The 19,407-nt window shown below is 46.5% G+C and overlaps 1 protein-coding gene across 15 annotated transcripts in view; it reads left to right on the top strand.

Annotated features, from left to right (window-relative positions):
* Window positions 1–3,962: 3,962 nt before the first annotated feature.
* The window catches only part of Magi1 (membrane associated guanylate kinase, WW and PDZ domain containing 1), a 629,136-nt gene continuing 613,691 nt past the window's right edge, over window positions 3,963–19,407 (top strand). For 5 of the 15 annotated variants that reach the window (XM_036181542.1, XM_036181537.1, XM_036181541.1 and 2 more), the window contains exon 1: window positions 3,993–4,858. In XM_036181542.1, coding sequence (XP_036037435.1) covers window positions 4,546–4,858 — 313 coding nt within the window. In that variant the 5' untranslated portion in view covers window positions 3,993–4,545. Of the gene's footprint in view, window positions 4,859–19,407 lie in introns of all 15 variants that reach the window. The other 10 variants (XM_036181538.1, XM_036181534.1, XM_036181536.1 and 7 more) reach the window with 5 other exon arrangements.

The following is a 19,407-nucleotide window of genomic DNA, read 5'->3' as shown; positions in this document are numbered from 1 at the left end:
GCCTGTGGTACATCTTGATTGACGACTGTTGTAGGAGAGCCGAGCTCACCAGGTGTGAGTGCCACCCCCGGGCTGGTGGTCCTGGATGCTATAAGAAACCAGACTGAGCAAGTCATAAAGAGCAAGCCAGTAAGCAGGAACCTCGAGGCAGGAGCTGATGCAGAAGCCATGCAGGAATGCTGCTTACTGGCTCTGACTTCCATCAGCAATGGAATGTGACTTGAGAGTTGTAAACTGAAATCAACCCTTTCCTCCCCACGCAGGTTATGGCAATGGTGTTTTATCACAGCTTTAGAAACCCTAGCTAAGGCACCAGTACATCCACCGTGAGATACGTTTGGGAAGGAGAATTCAAAGGTTGGATGTCAGAGATGTAATTTCTGCCCTGAAGTTGCTTCCACAGTGGGTATGGGGACAAGAGCATGTGAAACAGAGTGGATGAAAAGGGTCAGAAGGCTCATGCCAAACTCAGTACCTGGAAATTTCTAACCCTGACTGCTCAGAAGGACCACACTTTTTCTTGTATATCCACCATACTGCCTTCAGAGCTCTCAGGTCTTCTTCCGGGTCATTCCACACTTACATCCTTAGGTGTTGGCTGGGGGTGTAGGCTGGTGGTAGAATGTTTTCCAAGCATATACAACACCTGGTATTCGAAATCCAGCACTGAAAATCTAGCTGTCTGTCTGTCTTAGCAATTAAGAACCCTGCCTGCTCACCCAAAGGGTCAGGGTTTGATTCCCAGCACCCACAGGGCAGCTCATACTGTCTGTACCTCCATTTCCACGAGATCTGATGCCCTCTTCTGGTCTCCGTAGGCACCAGGCATTCAAGGGGTACACAGACATACATACATTCAGGCAAAATGCCCATACATGAAAAACAAAATTAAAGATGTACGTTTGTATGTTATATATGTATGTATGTTAGTCAGGTATGGTTAGTCAGCTGACACATTTGTATTCCTAGCACCTGAGAGGCAGGGGCAAGGACAATCAGGAGTTCTAGGCAATCCTTGGCTATATAGACCAAGACTAGCCTTGGCTACATGAGACTGTCTCAAAATAAAACCCTCAAGCTGAAAACTCCAAACAAAAACAAATAAACAAACAAAACCCAACCATGTGTGGTGGTGCACAACTATAATTCCAGCACATGTGAGGCAGAGGCTTGTGGAATTACGGCAGTTTGAGGCTAGCCTGGTCTAAACAGTAAGTTTCAGGTTAGCCAGAGCTAAATAGTAAGACTCAAAAACCAGACAAACCCACCCAGACAAAACAGAAAAAGGGAACTGGTCTAAATTCCAAGTCATCTGCCTTTTCAGTTGCCCTGGGAGGAATCATAAGCCTCATGTAGATAGATCCCTTGGAATGCTCCAGGTGGGGAGGAGAGTGAAGTCAGGAAGTGAGGAAACCACTCATTCTATGTGGGTAAGGGTATTTTTGGCAAATAGGTCTTAACAGGAAGTGATAAGAAAAAAAAAAACCACAAGGTCAAGTCTATCAGTGAATTTGAAATACATCTCAAACAGTATATTTAAAAATGTATACTTGGCAGAAAGTATTCATTTGACACACACTTGAGAACTCATTAAGCACTAGGAATCCAGTATTCTTGACTGGGAGTATGCCCGGAACCCAAAATATCTGAGTTCCTTGCCATCCTGGAGTGCATACTCCAGACAATTTGGTCATATGTTTATTCTCCCAAAGGGACTGTGAAAAAAAAATACATAGGGATTAAGATGCTAAATTTGTGGCCTTTAGTATTGCATAGCAACACCACTTAAGGGAATCCTTCAAAGTCCAGATGTTGTCCAGGCCTGATGCATCCTTCTGTGATCCAGTCCTCAAGAGGTGCAGGAAGGAGAGTGAAGAGTTTGAAGCCTTCCTGGGCTGCAGAATGAGTTGACCTAGTCTCAAAAAACAGAAAAAAAATAGGTGTTCAATCCATCTTATTCCAGGCAAAAGATAGTTATAGACATGGTCCAACACAAAACAGTAAAGAAACAATGAGATGTATTCATTTGTAATGATCTGATTTTACAGGGAAGATTTAACTTTGCAGTTAAGAAACTGGATTTGTTAAGAGCTCTTGAACTTTTAAAATGTTAAAAAATTTAAAGATGTGGGACTTTTAATTTAAAAACTTCATTTTATATTATTATTATTAGTACTATCAGGAAAGAGTTAAAAGAACAACAAAACAAGCCCCCAAACACCACCATCACCACTTAAAACAACAACAGCAACAACAACAACAAAAAACCCAACAACAAAACAAGACAAAATAAGTCCCCAAACACCACCATCACCACTTAAAACAACAACAACAACAACAACAACAACAACAAAAACCCCAACAACGAAACAAAACACTAAACACAAAATCCCTCAGAGGCTGCACATGAAATTCCTCTCACTATTAATATACCCGCCCCCGACACACACTTTTTTAAAAGACAGGGTCCTGTGGAGTCCAGGCTGTCCTAGAATTTGCTATATAGCTAAGGCTTGCCTTGAATTCTTGATCCCCCTTGCGTCAGCCTCCCAAGTGCCGGGATTAGAGACGTGAAACACCAGACTTTTATTTTTATTAACTTAGACTAGCACTCTAGAAACAAGGCTTTAAGGGCTTAAATACATGCTTATATTTTGAAAGTTCTAGAGAGACAGATTATCTCCACCCTCCAACCCAAAGCAGTAAGGACTCGGATCTCCCAACCCCAACTCTCAGGCTGAAGTATTAGATGCCACTATACAATTATTTACTTTGCAAGTTTCCAGTGCCCATGCATTATTCCTCACAAGTGTGTGTGTGTGTGTGTGTGTGTGTGTGTGTGTGTGTGTGTGTGTGTTGCTGTATTCCTCCAGCATTGGATTGCGAAGTGGAAGCTCTGAGAGGTCAGTTTACTGAATGTCATTCCGAAGATGCTTGAGGAATCTGAACTAGCTCTAATTTACCTCCCTTTATCTAGTGAATTCTCAACTCTATGACCAAAGAGCAACTTGTTGGAAATCACTAACAGGTAAAAGAAACTGCTTGGGCCACTACTGCGGCGGCCTCTTGGCTTTTGGAGGCTGTTCTTTCTGTCCCAACCTTGCCAGTGCCCAGCTCACCGCACCCCGCCTCAGGGCGGCGAATTCCCAGATGGTCCCCGTCCCCCATTCCCCGCCTCGCTTACGCGGGTGCAGGACCCGCACGCACCCTGCGGTGATCTTCACTCCCCACAAGCAGTCCTTAGGTCTCTCGGCTCCTCCAGAAGCCAAAGAAGGCTGGCCGCTGCCCCTTTGCTGGGAGGACAATGAGAGGCTAGCGAGATCTTTTAGGCTGAAGGCCACGCTAGCCTTTGGCTTTTCTCGCTTGCCGGCAGTTTTCTCCTTGTCCTAAAAAGTTGGCCCCAAAGTTTAAGGGTGGAATTAAGGCGCGTTTGATGGGCACAGACAGGGATGCAGAGGTGTGTGTGGGACTTGCTGGTTCGGGTCCTAAGGGTCACAGAGACAAGAAGAGCCAGGCTCCGCGTGTGGACTTGAACCCCTGGGCGGGGAGCAGGCGCGAGAATGAGGCGGGAGGCAGCGGAGCCGCGTGAGCGATGGCGTGGCCAGGCACCGGCCGAGGGCGACAAGGGAAACTCGGCTGGCAAGGCACGAGAGTGAGCCGGGGACTGAATTGGTCTCCCAGCCCCCACCTGTTTGAACCGATTTGCAAACACCAAAGCCGGATTCTCTGTGTTCCAAAAGTTAGACAGCTGGAGTGGGGTACGCACACGTGTTCCCCTAAAGGGTCCGGCAGGGCGGACAACACTGGGAAAGGAGGAATTCTAGGCGTGCAGGGAGAGGAGCAAGTCGGCGTCAATGGCGGGTCGGCCTTAGGACCCCGCGGGAGGCGCGTTGGAATCTCTCCCTTCCAGGAGGAGGAGTGGGGCGGGCCTGCCCGCGGGCGGCCACCGGGCGCATGCGCGCGCGTCTCCCTTCCAGCCGGCCGCCGCGCTCCGCCGAGCGGAGTAGAATGAACTGTAACAAAACAAGCCGAGCCTTTGTATCTGCTTAAAGGGGCCGCGGCCACTTCCCTCGCGTCCCCTCACCCCCGCCCCGCGCCGCCGCGTCTCCAGGGCTCCCGGCAACTAGCTTAGAAAGGGCTTTCCCTCGCGCTGAGGAGCGGCCGGCCGGCGCGGAGCAGGCGCGGCGCGTGTGGAGAAAAGCTGCGGAGCGGAGAGCGGGCCCGGGCGGCGCCGGAGTGGACTCTGGTCCCGGGAGCGCGATCGGCGCCGGAACGCGGACCCGGAGGCACCGGAATGCAAACAAAGCTCGCGGGCGCCCGTGCAGGGCTCTCGACGGAGCCCGGAAAGTTTGTTTTATGATGGCTTGAGAGCGCGAGTGAGTCGGACGAGGAGGATCGAGTGGCTCGCTCCCGCGCTCGGAGAGATGCTTGTCCCGTGAGCCCGCCGCGCCGGGGGCTCGTGCTGTGGGGGCACCTGTCTCTCGTTTTAGCAGTTATTTGATTTTTTTTTTTCTTTTTCCTTTCGAAGAGGGGCTGAAACTCATCATGTCGAAAGTGATCCAGAAGAAGAACCACTGGACTGGCCGCGTCCACGAGTGCACCGTGAAGCGGGGACCCCAGGGCGAGCTGGGAGTGACGGTGCTGGGGGGCGCGGAGCACGGGGAGTTTCTGTACGTGGGGGCGGTGGCGGCAGCCGAGGTGGCTGCGCTTCCCGGCTGCGGCGAGGGCCCGAAGCTGGCCGAAGGTGAGCTGCTGTTGGAGGTGCAGGGGGTCCGGGTGTCCGGCTTGCCCCGCTATGACGTGCTGGGAGTCATCGACAGTTGCAAGGAGGCCGTCACCTTCAGAGCCGTCAGACAAGGTAAGACGGGGCGTGCCTTGTTGGGGGGGGGACGCACCCAGAAAAAGAGGGGAGGCCTGAGGGGGCGCCGTTTGCTCCGAGTGCCGAGAGCCAAAGTTGAGGCCCGGGCCAGAGGCATGCAAAGTTGTGAGGTTGTGGGCTGGCGACCACCTGCGTGGCGGGCAGGGGCTGAGGTTGCGCTGGAAAGTGGAGATGCTTCCCAGGCCGGGTTTGCCAACTTCTCGTCGCAGCCACCTAGTTAGAGCTGCGCAGCCTCATCTGCACCTTGAAGCAGCTAGGAGACTGAGGCAGGGCAAAGGTGGACGCTCCCCCCTGTCTCTTATGCGGTGGCTAAGCTCTCGGAGCTGGTGGCGTGCTCTTGGCACTGCTTAGGTTCCCAGAACTGGAGAGTGGGTCGTGGAAGGGTAGGGTCTATTTGTGGCTGATTGGACCTCTTCCATCACGAAATTGCCTTCACCCTGCAGCCCCTCCAGGTGGGCTGCGTTATGACCCCCTGGAGATTCTTAATCCGGCCGCCCGAGGAGGCTGCATTCACCCCACAGCGGGGTGACGTCTGTGTCTCCTCCTTGTGGAGACATACAGTGGGGGAAGGGGTGTTTCGCTCTTGGCGCGAATCTAGTCCAAGTTTATCCAGCCGCCTCCTCCTCCTGCACCGTCGTCCTTATTGAGGATGATTGTTGATGGTAACAATTCATTGTCAGTGTACTATGTGAGAGCCTCTCTGTAAAGTGGTTTAATTGCATTATCTCATTCTGATTCACATCAGTGCTATACGATCGACTTGTTTTGTAAGTCCTGTATTATAATAAGTTAGCAGGGACTGACCTTAAGTAAGTGACTTGCCCAAGGTCACACGACTACTAAAAGTTTATGAGCCTTTTCTGTTAAACCTTAAGCAAGGAGGAGGAGGGACTTTGGGGGATGACCTCTAGGGATTCAGTTCTAGGGTAGGGGGAAGCAAATTCCTCCCCTAGAAGTAGGTATTACGGGAATGGTTTCCTGAGCGACGCATTTAATGGCTCATGGCGGTGGTTGGCTAATCACTCTCAGTTTGGTGTGAGCGGAGGTCTGATCCTCTCTCTGGCCATCGCAGAATGACTGCCGTGCTTAAAGGGATCCCTCCTGCACCCGAGTGCTGTGACGCAGGTTCTCCCAGATGAAGGCACCCGAGGAGGTGGCAGAGTTGGATGTGGTGAAAAGTTGCCATATGTTCCTGTCAGGATGGCAGCAGCTGAAGGAAACGTGTCAAAGGAAAGGCTGGGCTGAACGGCTCCTCTCAGCAGCAAGTCTCGTGGAGGGGTGCAGGATGTGTGCAGTGTGTGTGGGGGTAGCCTCGGAGCCAGGCCTGTCAGTGGTGTTGGGAGCCAGGGGCTGACACCTAACCGTGGGATGTCTTTATCTCGCGGCTTGGCCTTGTCTGATGAGTATGTCCTTACGAGTGTCTCATAAAATTCATAGCAGAGAGTGTGCAGAATGGTGCTGGTTCACAGTGAAGTGCTCAGAAGCGAGCTGTCAGTGTTGGAAGAGTGTTGGATTTGAGCAGGCTATCCTAGTTAGGGATTTAATGCCCGTTCCCTGGGTGATTATGACTCGGTAGAGCCATTGAGAAAATACTAGGTTAGACATTTATGGAGCAGCGTTAGGTTTGAGTTCAGGGCCACTTGGCAGAAAGATTTCTCATCCAGTAGGGTGTCTGGGGGGTGATTAATGGGTCCTGAGACTTGTGGGCAAAAAGCTGCCTGAAGCTGAGTCCTTCCACTGTGCGTGTGTGTATGTGTGTGTGTATGTGTATTCGTGTGTGTGTGTGTGTGTGTGTGTGTGTGTGTGTGTGTGTGTTGGTTGTGCAGTTGGGGAAAGACGCCTGTGGATTGGACAGTTACTGCAGTGCCTCCAAGTGTCAGTTCCCTCCCTTAGGCCTTTCTTTTGCCAACAGAAATGTTCACAAGGGAGAGAGTGGGTTGATGCTTCTGAACATCCTTTTAGTGGGCTAGGGGTGGCTTGGAATCCGCTACATGATGAATACTGTTGCGTGTGATAACTACACGGGGACAGTTACTTGTCCAATGTTGACGTTACAGTGAAGAAGGCCCTAGGAACCATTTTAACCTTCTTCCTTTCCTGTTTCCAAAGTGATTTACAGTATAGGGCATATTGTATCTGACTTTCTTTGTTACCGTGTCTTCATCGTATCAGGTAGACTAAGTTGGTCTATGGGAAGACATGATATTTTTAGGGTGTTTCCATTTGCAGTTAGCCCCTCACAGGGACACAGTCCCTCTGGGTACTGTCTGTGTGGAAATGTCAGTCTTGTGTGAGAAGACTGTACTCTTACTGTTACATGGCAGTTCTCGGGAGAGACTTGAGAGCCAGAATCATCCATAGCAAATGGTGGCATATGGAATGGGAGCACATTGGGAACCAGACTAAATGGACCCGCTAGGCTGGAGTTTCTTCACTGTAAGTGTAGAGTGCAATTGTTGGTCATAACATGCCTAAAAAATATTATAAATGTACATATGTTAGTTGGGTCTGTGTGCATATTATTCACCTATAGCAGAATCCAGATCTTTAAGAAAAACCGACATAAACTTTTAAACTGATACACACAGGCATCTATACACATTTTTTCCCCGGCAGGTAGTCCAGGGCGGCCTGGAATGCATGGTCCTCCGTCAGTGTCCAGAGTGCTGGGACTGCAGTGTGGGCTGCCAGGTCTAGAGCACCGCGGTGTTTTGATACTTGTATAGATGTTGTAGAAGTTTAGGTCAGATTCCAAGTGTCTGCTCTGATGAATTTTGGCACATGACTGCTGGCACATGCACCCCTTCACGTTCCTATCACTCAAATGAAGATAAAGAATATTTCCGTTACCTGAAAATTCCTTTCACATTTCTTTCCAGTTCATCTGTTCCCAAACAAAGGGTGTTTCCTCATTCTTACTATAGATTTATATTTAGACTATTCACTACTGATTATAGACTATGGTGTCTTTTTTCACCCAGGAGGTTTGGAAGTTTCATGTTGTGTGTACCTTCTTCTGTGGCTCCTTTTTTTTTTTTTTTTTTTTTTAAGCTGCACACTATTCTCTAGCATGTATTTTCCCCATTTGCTTTTGCTTCTAGGTGCACATTTGACTGCTGTGACTGTTCCAGTCTATCTTTGCCAGTCTTTAATCTTGCCTATGTTGAATTTTAATCATTCTAGTGTTTTAGGGAAAGAAAGTCATTACAGAAATGTCGAACAGGAGGTAGCTAGTTTTTGATAAGTTCTCACATTGGAATTTGCCAGGTCAGTGTGTGTTTAGTACATGTGAGTCCTGGGTTCACACCTTAGCACCAGAGTAAACCAAGAAGATGGAAGGAGTATGTCAGGTTGGCTAGCCTAGTGCTTTGTGGGCATTCTCTTCTTTAATCCTCTAAACTTGACTCAAGTCTTGGAAACTTGGGTTCCGAGAGGTTGGGTAACTTTGCTAAGAGCCCTCCTGACATAGCAGAGGTAGAGGGGGCCCTAGCCCAGTGCCCTCCCAGAGCCTCTCCTCCTAACTCTGGGGTCACTGGGTCTGGAATTGAAGTTCCCCAACCAGCAGATCCTAGCTCACCAGGGTTCTAATCAGGAATGTAAATTCTGCCTCCCAAAGTGCTTCTGCCTCAGAAACTTTGGTCACAGGGACCTTGAAGGAGTTTTGTGAAGTATTGGCCTAGGGTAGGGCCGGAAGTGGAGAAGATGGACAGATGACCTTCTGTTCTGGAACAAGGTGTGGCAGGTCTTGCACAGTCACTCTCTGTGGGCCTAAATTTCTCAATGCCAGGTGTAAATGGGCATGTTTCCCTCCAGAGCCACGGCCTCCCTCCTGAGCCACGGCCTCCCTCCTGAGCCACGGCCTCCCTCCAGAGCCACGGCCTCCCTCCTGAGCCACGGCCTCCCTCCAGAGCCACGGCCTCCCTCCTGAGCCACGGCCTCCCTCCTTGAGCCACGGGCCTCCCTTCTGAAGCCACGGCCTCCCTCCGAGCCACGGCCCCTCCGAGCCACGGCCTCCCTCCAGAGCCACGGCCCTCCCTCCTGAGCCACGCCTCCCTCCTGAGCCACGGCCTCCCTCCCTGAGCCACGGCCTCCCTCCAGAGCCACGGGCCTCCCTCCGAGCCACGGACCTCCCTTCCTTGAGCCACGGCCTCCCTCCAGAGCCACGGCCTCCCTCCTTGAGCCACGGCCTCGCTCCAGAGCCACGGCGCTCCCTCCAGAGCCAACGGCCTCCCTCCTGAGCCACGGGCCCTCCCTCCAGAGCCACGGCCTCCCTCCTGAGCCACGGCCTCGCTCCAGAGCCACGGCCTCCCTTCAGAGCCATTGCTCTCGTGAAGTTCTGGGCCATGAATAACTCAGATTTGAGGTTTAAAATGGTCTGATTGCAGTTTCTCAAATGAGTATATTATAGGGCATGCTTTTTCATATTTTTTTTTTTTGTGTGTGTGTGGATGAATTTGTGGTTTTGCAAATTACTCAGGAACTGAAATTTGCCCTTCCACTCTCTTCTTAAGGCGAGAAGGAGACAATAAATAAGACCCAATTTAAAATTCAAACATTGGCACCAAACCTTTCTCACCACAGGGCGGGCTTTGTGGCTCCATAGAGTTGAATATAGTTCTGGTGCAGGTTTCTTTTTGTGTGTGTGTTTTGATGTTGTGTGCTCAATGTTCGTGAGTCGGATTACATGGCATCAGCTCTGAAAATAATTCTGTGACCGGTTTCCCTTCGTTTTCAAATCGTACTGCCGCGTCTTTCTTGGTTTCTTCCTTTTCTGTGAGTGTCTGATCTGCTTCCTTACTCCACGATGGTTTCTAGATCAACTCCTTTTTAAAAATCCTTTTTCTCTTTGCTTTTATAATTTTATTTTGTTTAGTGTGTGTGTGTGTGTGTGTGTGTGTGTGTGTGTGTGTGTGATACATACCTGGGGACAAGTGTATGCCATAGCCTACATATGCTACATACTGGCAGAGGATAACTGTGTAGTCTGGCCCACTCTTCACCTTTATGTCTTTTCTGGAATTAAGCTCAGGGTTTCAGGCTTGTGCAGTGAATCTGTTTACCCCCAGAACCATATCACCAGCCTTCTCTTTGCTTTTTTCAGACCACATCTCACTATGTTGCTCTGTTGCCTTTAAACTCACTGTGTAGTCCAGGCTGTACGAAAGTCCTCTGCCTTCACCTTTCTGTATGCTGGGGTTACATGTGTGCACCACTGTGCCTGGCTTTTGACTCCTTTTTAAATTTTAAATTATGCATATATGTCCTGTGTGGGCATGTCCATGTGAGTGCAGGTGTCTGCAGAGGCTAGAGGTGTTGGATCCCATTGGAGTTATAATCCACCTGATTGAAATAGGTGCTGGGAACCAAACTTTTCAGCACAGCCCTGGCATCTCTCCTGGCCCTTGGCTTTTATTGTTACTTCAAAGAGATTCTCATTGACTTGTGTTCATTCTATATGTCCTCCTCCTGGTGTTCTCTCTTAGGATTTTTAAAAAATATATTGTTATTATGTTTATTTATTATTTGGTATGTATGTATGTGTGTGTATATATATGTATATAAATGTGTTTGTGTGTGTGTGTGTGTGTGTGTGTGTGTGTGTGTGTGTAGCATGCACAAGTGTGCCATGGTATACTTGTGGAGGACAGCTTGAGGGAGGGCGTTTGCTTCTTCCAGTGTGTGGGTCCTGGAGATCGAGCTCAGGTCATCAGGTTTAGCAGCAAGCTCCTTTCCCTGCTGGGCTTTCTTTCCAGCCTCTTCCTCAGATCTTGGTGGGAGTGGGAAGACCTTGGCTTGTCGCAGAACTGGAATTGGGAAGAGGTGCATGGCATAGGTTTTCCTAGTCCAGTCGGAGCTATTATCAGACACCCCTGGAAGTGTGGATGGTAACCCTGAGTCGAGTGCGTCTGTTTCTGTGTTGCCACGGTTTTATAAGTTCTGGTTCTTTTTGTGCCCTCCTCCTCTCCTGTGAAGACAAGAAGCTCACCTCTATTTGCCTTAATCCCAGCACCTAAAACACTACCTGACATGCACTAACTAGGTACTCACTAAAATTTGTTCTACCCAGGCGGGCATTTTCCGCGGTTTCTTCTCACTGAGAGGAGTTGTTTTCTGAGATGGCATCTCACGTGCGGCCTTGGCTGGCCTGGAACTCACTCTGTAGCCCAGGCTGGCCTGGAACTCACTCTGTAGCCCAGGCTGGCCTGGAACTCACTCTGTAGCCCAGGCTGCCCTGGAACTCACAGAGATCCGCCTGCCTCAGCCTCCTGAGTGCTGGGATTAAAGGTGTGCCCCACAGTGATGATTTCAGAGAAGTGTGTAACTAGGCCGGCTAGCTGTGGCTTCTGTCTTTTTCTCTTTCTGTCTCTGTTCATCCTTTCTTATTTAGAGTCTTACTGCGTCCACTCTCTTACTACCAGTTCTTCTAGTTAGCCGACTCCCAGTGTCAATTAATGTGTTTTGGGCTATAACAATGGTCAAAGCCTAATGAGTTATATTCAAGTATTTCTGCTTGTTGACTCTACTAACTGAAGTTTAACACATCTTTACCTGTAAAAATCAGGTGCTCAGCAGGCAGGGCTTTCCCGCTCAGGTCATGTGGGCTCTGGTGTGAGCCAGTGTCAGAGAATGATGTCTTAGCTCTGTCGTATGGAAGCTTTGTCTCTGTGAACAGAATCTTTTTAATTATCTTCACCAGCAGCACTCACTCTTAAATTATGCCTTGTGTTTATTTATATGTTTTTAACTTAAACCTTCCAAAATCAGTCTATTTTTGTTCTTGGTGCCAAAAGACCCTTCTCAGAGGCGTAATTTTAGCCTATGTTGAGGAATACTTCATGGCCTTTGTAGGACGGAACCAGTGTAAGGACAGGCAGCCCACGCTGTGTGTTGTTCCTTGTGACCACCCTTTAGCATTGGCTGTGCCATTTAAAGTAGATTAACTTGACCTTATGAGGAGGCAATGGCGTACAGTTGGCTCACTGCAGTTGTTGGCATTCAGTATCCCGCTCGTCTCGGATAGCAGAATTGATGATATCCACCAAGGGGAATTAAGTGGTTTATAAGAGAAAACATTCTGACATCTCCTTCCCACAGGGGTTTACATGAAGGATGTTGCTCTATAAACAGTGGTTATTTAATGCACAACACCACCCTGTGATGTTAGTGGTCCTTTCCTTGAGTGTGTATATATGTGAAACAGGATATGCTGAATTTTGTATACACAGAGAATAAAGGCTGTCAGATTTGTTAAGGGCTGACATTCATGTCCTAAAAAGTAGGTTACTGAATCGTTGTCTGTCTGTAGCCCACTCATATGCAAGATAACCTTGCCGAGTCTCTCATGAGTCATGCTGTACTCCATGGGTATCTGCATCGTGTTTTGTTTCTTGTGGTTTCTTTTCATTGTTTCCCCAGGTGAAGCCCATGGATGTCAAGATTGGGCCTGTCTGTTGACTTCTGCTTTATGGTCTGGGTCTCTTAGAAAAGGTCTAGTGTGTTCTGAATCTCACCTTTTCTGGAGGCATGCAATACAATTAGAAAACGTATTTAAATAGTGTATCTTATGATTAAATAGTAATCATCTATTTTTATAGTTCAGTAGTTAGATAGTAGAGCAGGCCATTATTTATGCTCACACCTGTAGTCCCCAGGTGAGAGGTAAAGGGCAAAGTTCATAGAGAAACTTCAAGGCTTCTATGTTCTAGCCCTTGCCTTTGCTTCTCTATCCCTGCCCAGTCTGCAGGTTGCCACACACATATGACAGACTGGCTCCTTTATGAACTGAAGCCTCTCTCAGATGTCACCCTCTCAGTGAGGCTTTCTCTGACACATGATTTAAAACCAACCCCACTGACAATGACATCCTGTGGTCTCCCTTCCGTGTTTTATTTCACCCTGGAATATGCCTGTAGACTATAAGTTCCAAGAGTGCAGGGTGGTTTGGTTCCTCACTAATGCTGATTCCCTGGTGCCAAGGGTGCTGTGTAGTAGTTGATCGTGTATTTGTTGGGTGTTTACCGTCAAGTTTAGAACGAGAATGTTTCTCTGGAGCTCAGTTGTCTCTGCAAATGATGAGAATGTAGGTAATTCATGATGGTCTGCATTAAGCTTTGTGTGACTTTTAATAGTCACGCTCTCTGACTGGAGCTGAATAGAGTTAGCTGTGTGGTCCAGAAATATTTTTGAAGACAGCAGTTGTGGCCTGCTTCAGTAGACTCAGGCTTATGGGTTTTTATAGTAAACACGTTTAGTCCTTTGTCTCCCACCAAGCATAGGAGAATGGAATACGTTAGAATCTCCTTGAGGGTGTCAAAGATAAAGTTATACTTAACTTGCATTTTCAATCCTGGTTTGACTTTAAGGCTAATTGAATGCTGGATTTTTGTGGTGGCAGTCCTTAGGGTCACCAGGTGGTTGACCTAAACTGGAGACTGGAGTCCACTGGAGCCACCCTGCGGATATCATTGACATCCCCAAGTCATTGACCTCAGTCTGTTTTCCACCCTGACTTCTCTCTACCATCATGCCTGTATTAAATTGAATTTCTAGGAGCACATCTGAGATTAGCTTTTTTAATTTTTTTTTCTTTGAGACAATCTTTTATTGTTCCTCAGATTTGCCTGAACATTACTGTGTGACCAGTCTAGTTGCCTCAAACTGGTGGCAACCCTCCTATCTCAGGCTCCCCAGGGACTAGTTGAATGTAAACGGCTTATCTGGGAGGTGGTCCTCGGAAACACAAGTAGATGGAGGCAAGGTGCCAACCAGGTGTTCAAATAAGTCATATTGCTGAGTGAGGAATTCTGGGCTTCGGCAGCAGCTTTGCGCTGAGTGCATCCGGGAAGGTTGTGAGCATTTTCAGCCCTTCTGTGGTCAGTGGGAGGTTCTTCCTGCAGGCTCTGCCTATGTACCTTTTCTGTAACCATCTCTAGTGTTTGGAGAATGAGTTATGTAAGACAGTTCTATTCTCATTGCTGAGGTATCAAGCCTACTGTTAGTGTAGCAGAGTTGATTGTGTGTGCTGTTAATGGGCCACAGTTACCTTTTCTGCAGTAAGGCTAATCCTTTAGTTTGTTGGGAGGCAAGGCTTGCGGTTCTCTTTATAGACAGTGGTGTAATGGTGCAATTAAAAAGGCGCTTGCTTATATCCTGATGAAAAGCCATGTTTCAAAAATTATTGCTATATGCAGTATTAACTGGACTGTCAAACCGCTGGTAGACGAATCCACGAATAGCAATTAATTGATGTGCTGTAATTAAGATTTTAGACCCAGTCTGGCTAATGTAGAAGTTGAGTGTTAGGGGGCATGATGCTTTACCTCTCTGAGCTATGATGGACCCTCTGAAAATGGAGATGATGAAGATGCTTACTCTGTAGGGTTGATGTAGGAAGAAGATGGAATCTGAGTAAGCCACATGGCTCTGGGCCTGCACAAAGTGATTGCTCAGAAAGTGTCGGTTTCTATTAGTGTTCCCCATTTGAAAGCATTTCGGGGAGAAGAAAGATTTTCGGGGGGATGGAGATTTGGGTACATAGCTCTCCGTGGGTGCTTCTCAAGCCCAGAAACAGCTTTCACCTTTCTGTATGATTCAGATGCTCTTACTACAGGATTGGTTTAGACAAATAGGAAGGAAGCTTGTAGATTTTCCATGTGTTTGGTGGAGGTCTGTGCCTACATGCATGGGTGAGGAATTGGTCCTAATGATTGTTCTGAGGTCCCAGGTTGTGATAAAGTTTGGAGGGATGGCAGATTCTTTATTGGTGTGCCAGGCAGACCAGTGCTAGCATTAGTGATCCTTGAGATTGTGACCACCAAGATTCCCTCATTTTTCTGGTCCAAGTCTGGACTCCCACACTAAAAATGTCTGGGGAGGTAGTGATGTTTAGTGGTTAGTTATATAGGTTTGAAGTCAGTGTGTGTGGACGCAAGTGCAGACTCTTCCTCTTCCCAGCAGAGAAACTATGGGCTAGTTAATTGGCAGAATGTCAGCTCTCAGTTGACAAACTGAATACCTGAGTCATAGTGTGGCTGTCATAGCTACTTTATGACAACTTAACACAAACCTAGACGGATGAGGGAATGTCAGTTGAGAAATTGTCTTCATCAGATTGACTTGTGGACCTGTCTGTGGAGCATTTTCTTGATTACTGATTGATGGGGGAGGGCCTGGCCCATTCTGGGTAGTGTTATCCCTGGGTGGGTGGGCCTGGATGTATAAGAAAATTAGCTGAGCAAGCCAGCTTGTAATTCTCCACTAGTTACCACCTCCAGATCCATTCTTTGGCTTTTCTTGCCGATGGGCTGTGTAACCTATAAGCCAAGTACAACCTTTCCTCTGCAAGTTGTTTATGGTCACTGTTTTATCACAGTATCAGAGAAGCGAATTAATATGGTGGCTGTGAGGACAACATGAGAGAATGTATGTTAAACAGTGCTTCTCTTGGTTCATAAGTAATAATGATCATCTATGATCATTTTTGATTGAAAAATAGAAACCCAGCACACTGAGTTCCCCTAAGGCAGTAGTTTTTAACTGGGCAGAATTTCGCCTACTCTTTTTTGGGGAAATTTGCCAGTGTGTAAAAACATTTTTTTTCATGTCTATTAAGGATTGGGTGGTATTGGCACCTCCTAAATAGAGGTCAGGAAAGTTACTAAACAATTTACAATGTACAAGAAATTTATCAAAACTATCACTAAGGCTGAGGTTGAGAAAGCACGGTCTGAGGTACCGTTTCATAGAGAGACTGGGAATCTGAGTTAGGAATGGTAGATTAGTAATGATAACACCTATGAACTTTTCTGAGTCTCGGGTTAGAGAGTTTGCTTGGGTGTATGACCTTATTCTCCTCCTAACCATGAGAAGTATATCTTCAGAGGTCAAGTTAGTCACTGACAGCGAGACTCAAGTGTACCTCTGCCTGGTTCTACCTGGCTACCTTGGATTCCCATGTTACATATGTGTAGAGCCCTCATGGCCTTGTGTTTGGGGGATTAGTGTGGAAGTACCTGTTTTAGACAGGTGCTAGATACAGTACTATATGCTTAGTGACCTCATCTGAGATACTTCTAAAAATTTAAAAAAAAAAAAAAAAAGTGTTCTCCCAAATTTACCAGCCAGAAATCAGAATATGCTATGACATATCTTCAGGCATTCTGTTTATTTGCCATGGGATCCTGCTCTTTATGATTTATGTTACTAATTCTGTTGGTTCCCTTCCTCCTGGGTCCTGGGTGTTTTTCATACCTGTGCCTTGTAACTGTAAATCTGCCTGACTGTCTTCTTTGCTGCATATGTGTTTCTTGTAGGAAGCATCCTTGTAGGAAGCATCCTTGTTTTGTGTATTGTATAATCTCTGCTCTGTGTAGGTACTCAGGAAATCTCTGCTGAAATTTTCGGAGGGTTAAAAGCTAGACATAATTTTTACATAAATTCTTGCCGAGGATCTTCTTGGCGAGGAAATCCACTTTTTATTTTTAAGGCATATTAAATATACTTAGCCATATGTCTGACTTTTCTGTGATGATTTAAGATGGTTGTCTGCCAGTTGTTATAGCATTTTGAACTGTGGAGAAAATATTGAATTAATTGTGTTGGAGGTTTAGCATGCCTTTATTCCGGCCAGATGTAAGCAGCAGTTGCTTATGTGAGGTGGCCATGGGAGGCACCGCTTTGGCCTGATTGAAATAGAGCCAGTGTCTTAGCACCTGGATTCTTGGCAAGGCCTTGGAATCCCCATCTGATAGAGTGTTCATTTTCCCCTCCAACTATCAGCCTGCTTCGGTATGTGTGCCTTGGTTAAGAATTCAAAGCTCAAGTTGTTAAAAAATAGCTTTCTTTGGTGTTAGACCATGTGTATTTTATTTTTTTAATAAAAAGTATGTAATTAAGGTTTTGATTTCTAATCTTTTAAAAATTAAATGCCACTGTGACCTTATATAACTATTGGTCACTGTATGTAGTAGATCTGTCCGTCCATCTATCCATCTATCCATCCATCCATCCATCCCTCCCTATCAATCTATCATTTGTTTGTCTCATTTTTTCACATTTTATCAATATGTAGAATATAAAAAGATGTTAATGTGGAAAGAAAATGTATGCACATGACAATATTCTGCCCCAGAGAAATGTATGTGTTAACATTGTAGTTTTATCTATCCATCCATGCTTACACACACACACACACACACACACACACACGGAGGGAGAGAGAGAGAGAGAGAGAGAGAGAGTGTCTGGGGATTACCTTCTTCTTACTAAAATGAAATGGTATAACAGTGCTTGGTGGAACTTTAATATCATGGCCTTAAAACAAACAAACAAACAAACAAACAAACAAACAAACAACAACAAAAACCAGGACCTTATGTAGTCCTGGCTGGCCTAGAACTTGCTATGTAGCTAGATCATATAGGCCTCAAACTCAGAAATCTGCCTGCCTCTGCCTCCTCATTCTGGGACTAGCAGTGTAGGCTACTGTGTCTGTGGACCTAAAACATTTTTTTAAACATGTATAAATTTACTTAAATATCCCAATGGCTATGTGATCTGTTTTGGTCACTCTATAGTATGTTTTCAAGTATGTTTTCAAGCTTTGAACATGAACATTTACATTATTTTCACTTGTTCCATGTTTTATACATGGTTTTGATGTATCCTTCTATGTACGTATATTTTAGCAAACATGTTCAAATATTTTCTTTGAACAAATGTCTAGAATTAGTTTTGTGGGCTTATATGAATATATCTTTTTAGTTGGCAATCAAGTTATAGCCTTTGAATGTGTATGTGAGAACTCTATTCTTCACTGACCTTACTTGACATGCCCAGTACCTTCTACTCGAATTGTTTTTTATGGCAGTCATGCTGAGCTCATGTTCTGAGATTGTATAAAGATAAATATGGAGTGGTAGAGACTGGGGTCAACCGAAAGGGTTTTCCTCATTCTAAAGGAAAGGATTCTGATCTGCTGTGGTCACGTGGCATGTGCTAATATTGGTCCAGGGTCATTAGCTCTTTTCAAGTTCAAGAAACCACAAAAGCTTGGAATTTTTAAAGACATGAATTTCCCCAATTTTTAAATGTTGGTTCAAAGTTCTTTTGAAAACATGGGTGAACCAAAGAGAACGCATCTGGGAGCCATATTTGGCCCTCATATGACAAGTTTGCAGTGCTTCCTGTGTGTATTAGTCTCTCCAACGGTGCCTGTCACATCTCATCTCTGTAAGAGTAGCAATCATGTTTCTTATGTCTGTGTTCTCAGGACCCAGGATGGTGACCAGCGCTCTCTCTCTCTCTCTCTCTCTCTCTCTCTCTCACACACACACACACACACACACACACACACACACACACGCCAAGAAATGTGTGTTGAAATGAATAATACATTCTGGAAGTGGTTTAGTTTGGCACGAGAACTTGCCCATATAGGTTCATTGAGGCCCAGCTGGTGACAGCTCTCCAATTCCAGTTGAGAAGAGCTGGGGAGAGAGTCTATTTTGACAGCTGATTATAATCTTTGGAATATTCTGTCTCGGGGCCCTGGTCTGCTGAAACTGAGAACTGGGTGCAAAATCACATCTTGAAATTGACATTCATATGGATTTGAATTCCCAGTGTGGGAATAGAATCTATTTTCTGCTTAGAGATGATTTCACAGTGAAATGTATAGTCTTATAAATAAAAGAATGAGTGAGCTCTGTTTGCTGCTTAGGAATGGTATGCGTGTGTATGTGTATACATGTATATGGGTGTGTGGGTATGCATACAAGTATGTACTAGAGCGTAACATTGTGTGTTGTTCCTAAAGCACTGTGCCGGCTAGTTTTTATGTCAACTTGACACAGCTCGAGCTATCTGAGAGGAGGGAACCTCCATAGAGAAAATGCCTCCATAAGGTTGGGCTGTAGGCAAGCCTGTAGGGCATTTTCTTAGTGTTTGATGGGGGGCTTATTCCCCAGCATTGTAGATGGGGACACCGCTGGGATGGTGGTCCTGGGTTCTATAAGAAAGCAGGCTGAGCAAGCCAAAAGGAGTAAGCCAGTATGCAGCACTCCTCCATAGTCTCTGCATCAGCTCCTGCCTCTAGGTTCCTGTCCTGTTTGAGTTTCTGTCCTGACTTCCTTCTATGATGAACTGTGATAAGGAAGTGTCAGCAAAATAACCCTTTCCTCCCTAAGTTGTCATGGCCATGGTGTCTCATCACAGCAACAGAAACCCTAAGACAGGGACTATCTATATTTTCCCTTCCTTTCATGTGTGTAGTATTTGTGTGGGTGATGTGTGAACATGTGTGTATGTGTGCCCGCCAGTGCTCACTATCCCTCGAGACAGATTTACTGAACCTGTAGCTAGATTGGCGGCTGGCTGGCCAGCCCCAACAGTTCTGTCTCCTCTTCCCCACTCCTCCACAGTGCTAGGGTTCTAGGCACTTGCAGTCATGCCTTGCTTTTTATGTAGATGCTCGGGATCTGAACTCAGGTCCTTATGTTTGTTTAGCAAGTCCCTTGATCCACAGAGCC

This window comes from Onychomys torridus, chromosome 3 (assembly GCF_903995425.1).
Source record: "Onychomys torridus chromosome 3, mOncTor1.1, whole genome shotgun sequence".
Taxonomy (NCBI): domain Eukaryota; kingdom Metazoa; phylum Chordata; class Mammalia; order Rodentia; family Cricetidae; genus Onychomys; species Onychomys torridus.
The sequence above is the reverse complement of the archived record's forward strand: the minus strand, read 5'-3'. Positions and strand labels throughout refer to the sequence as shown.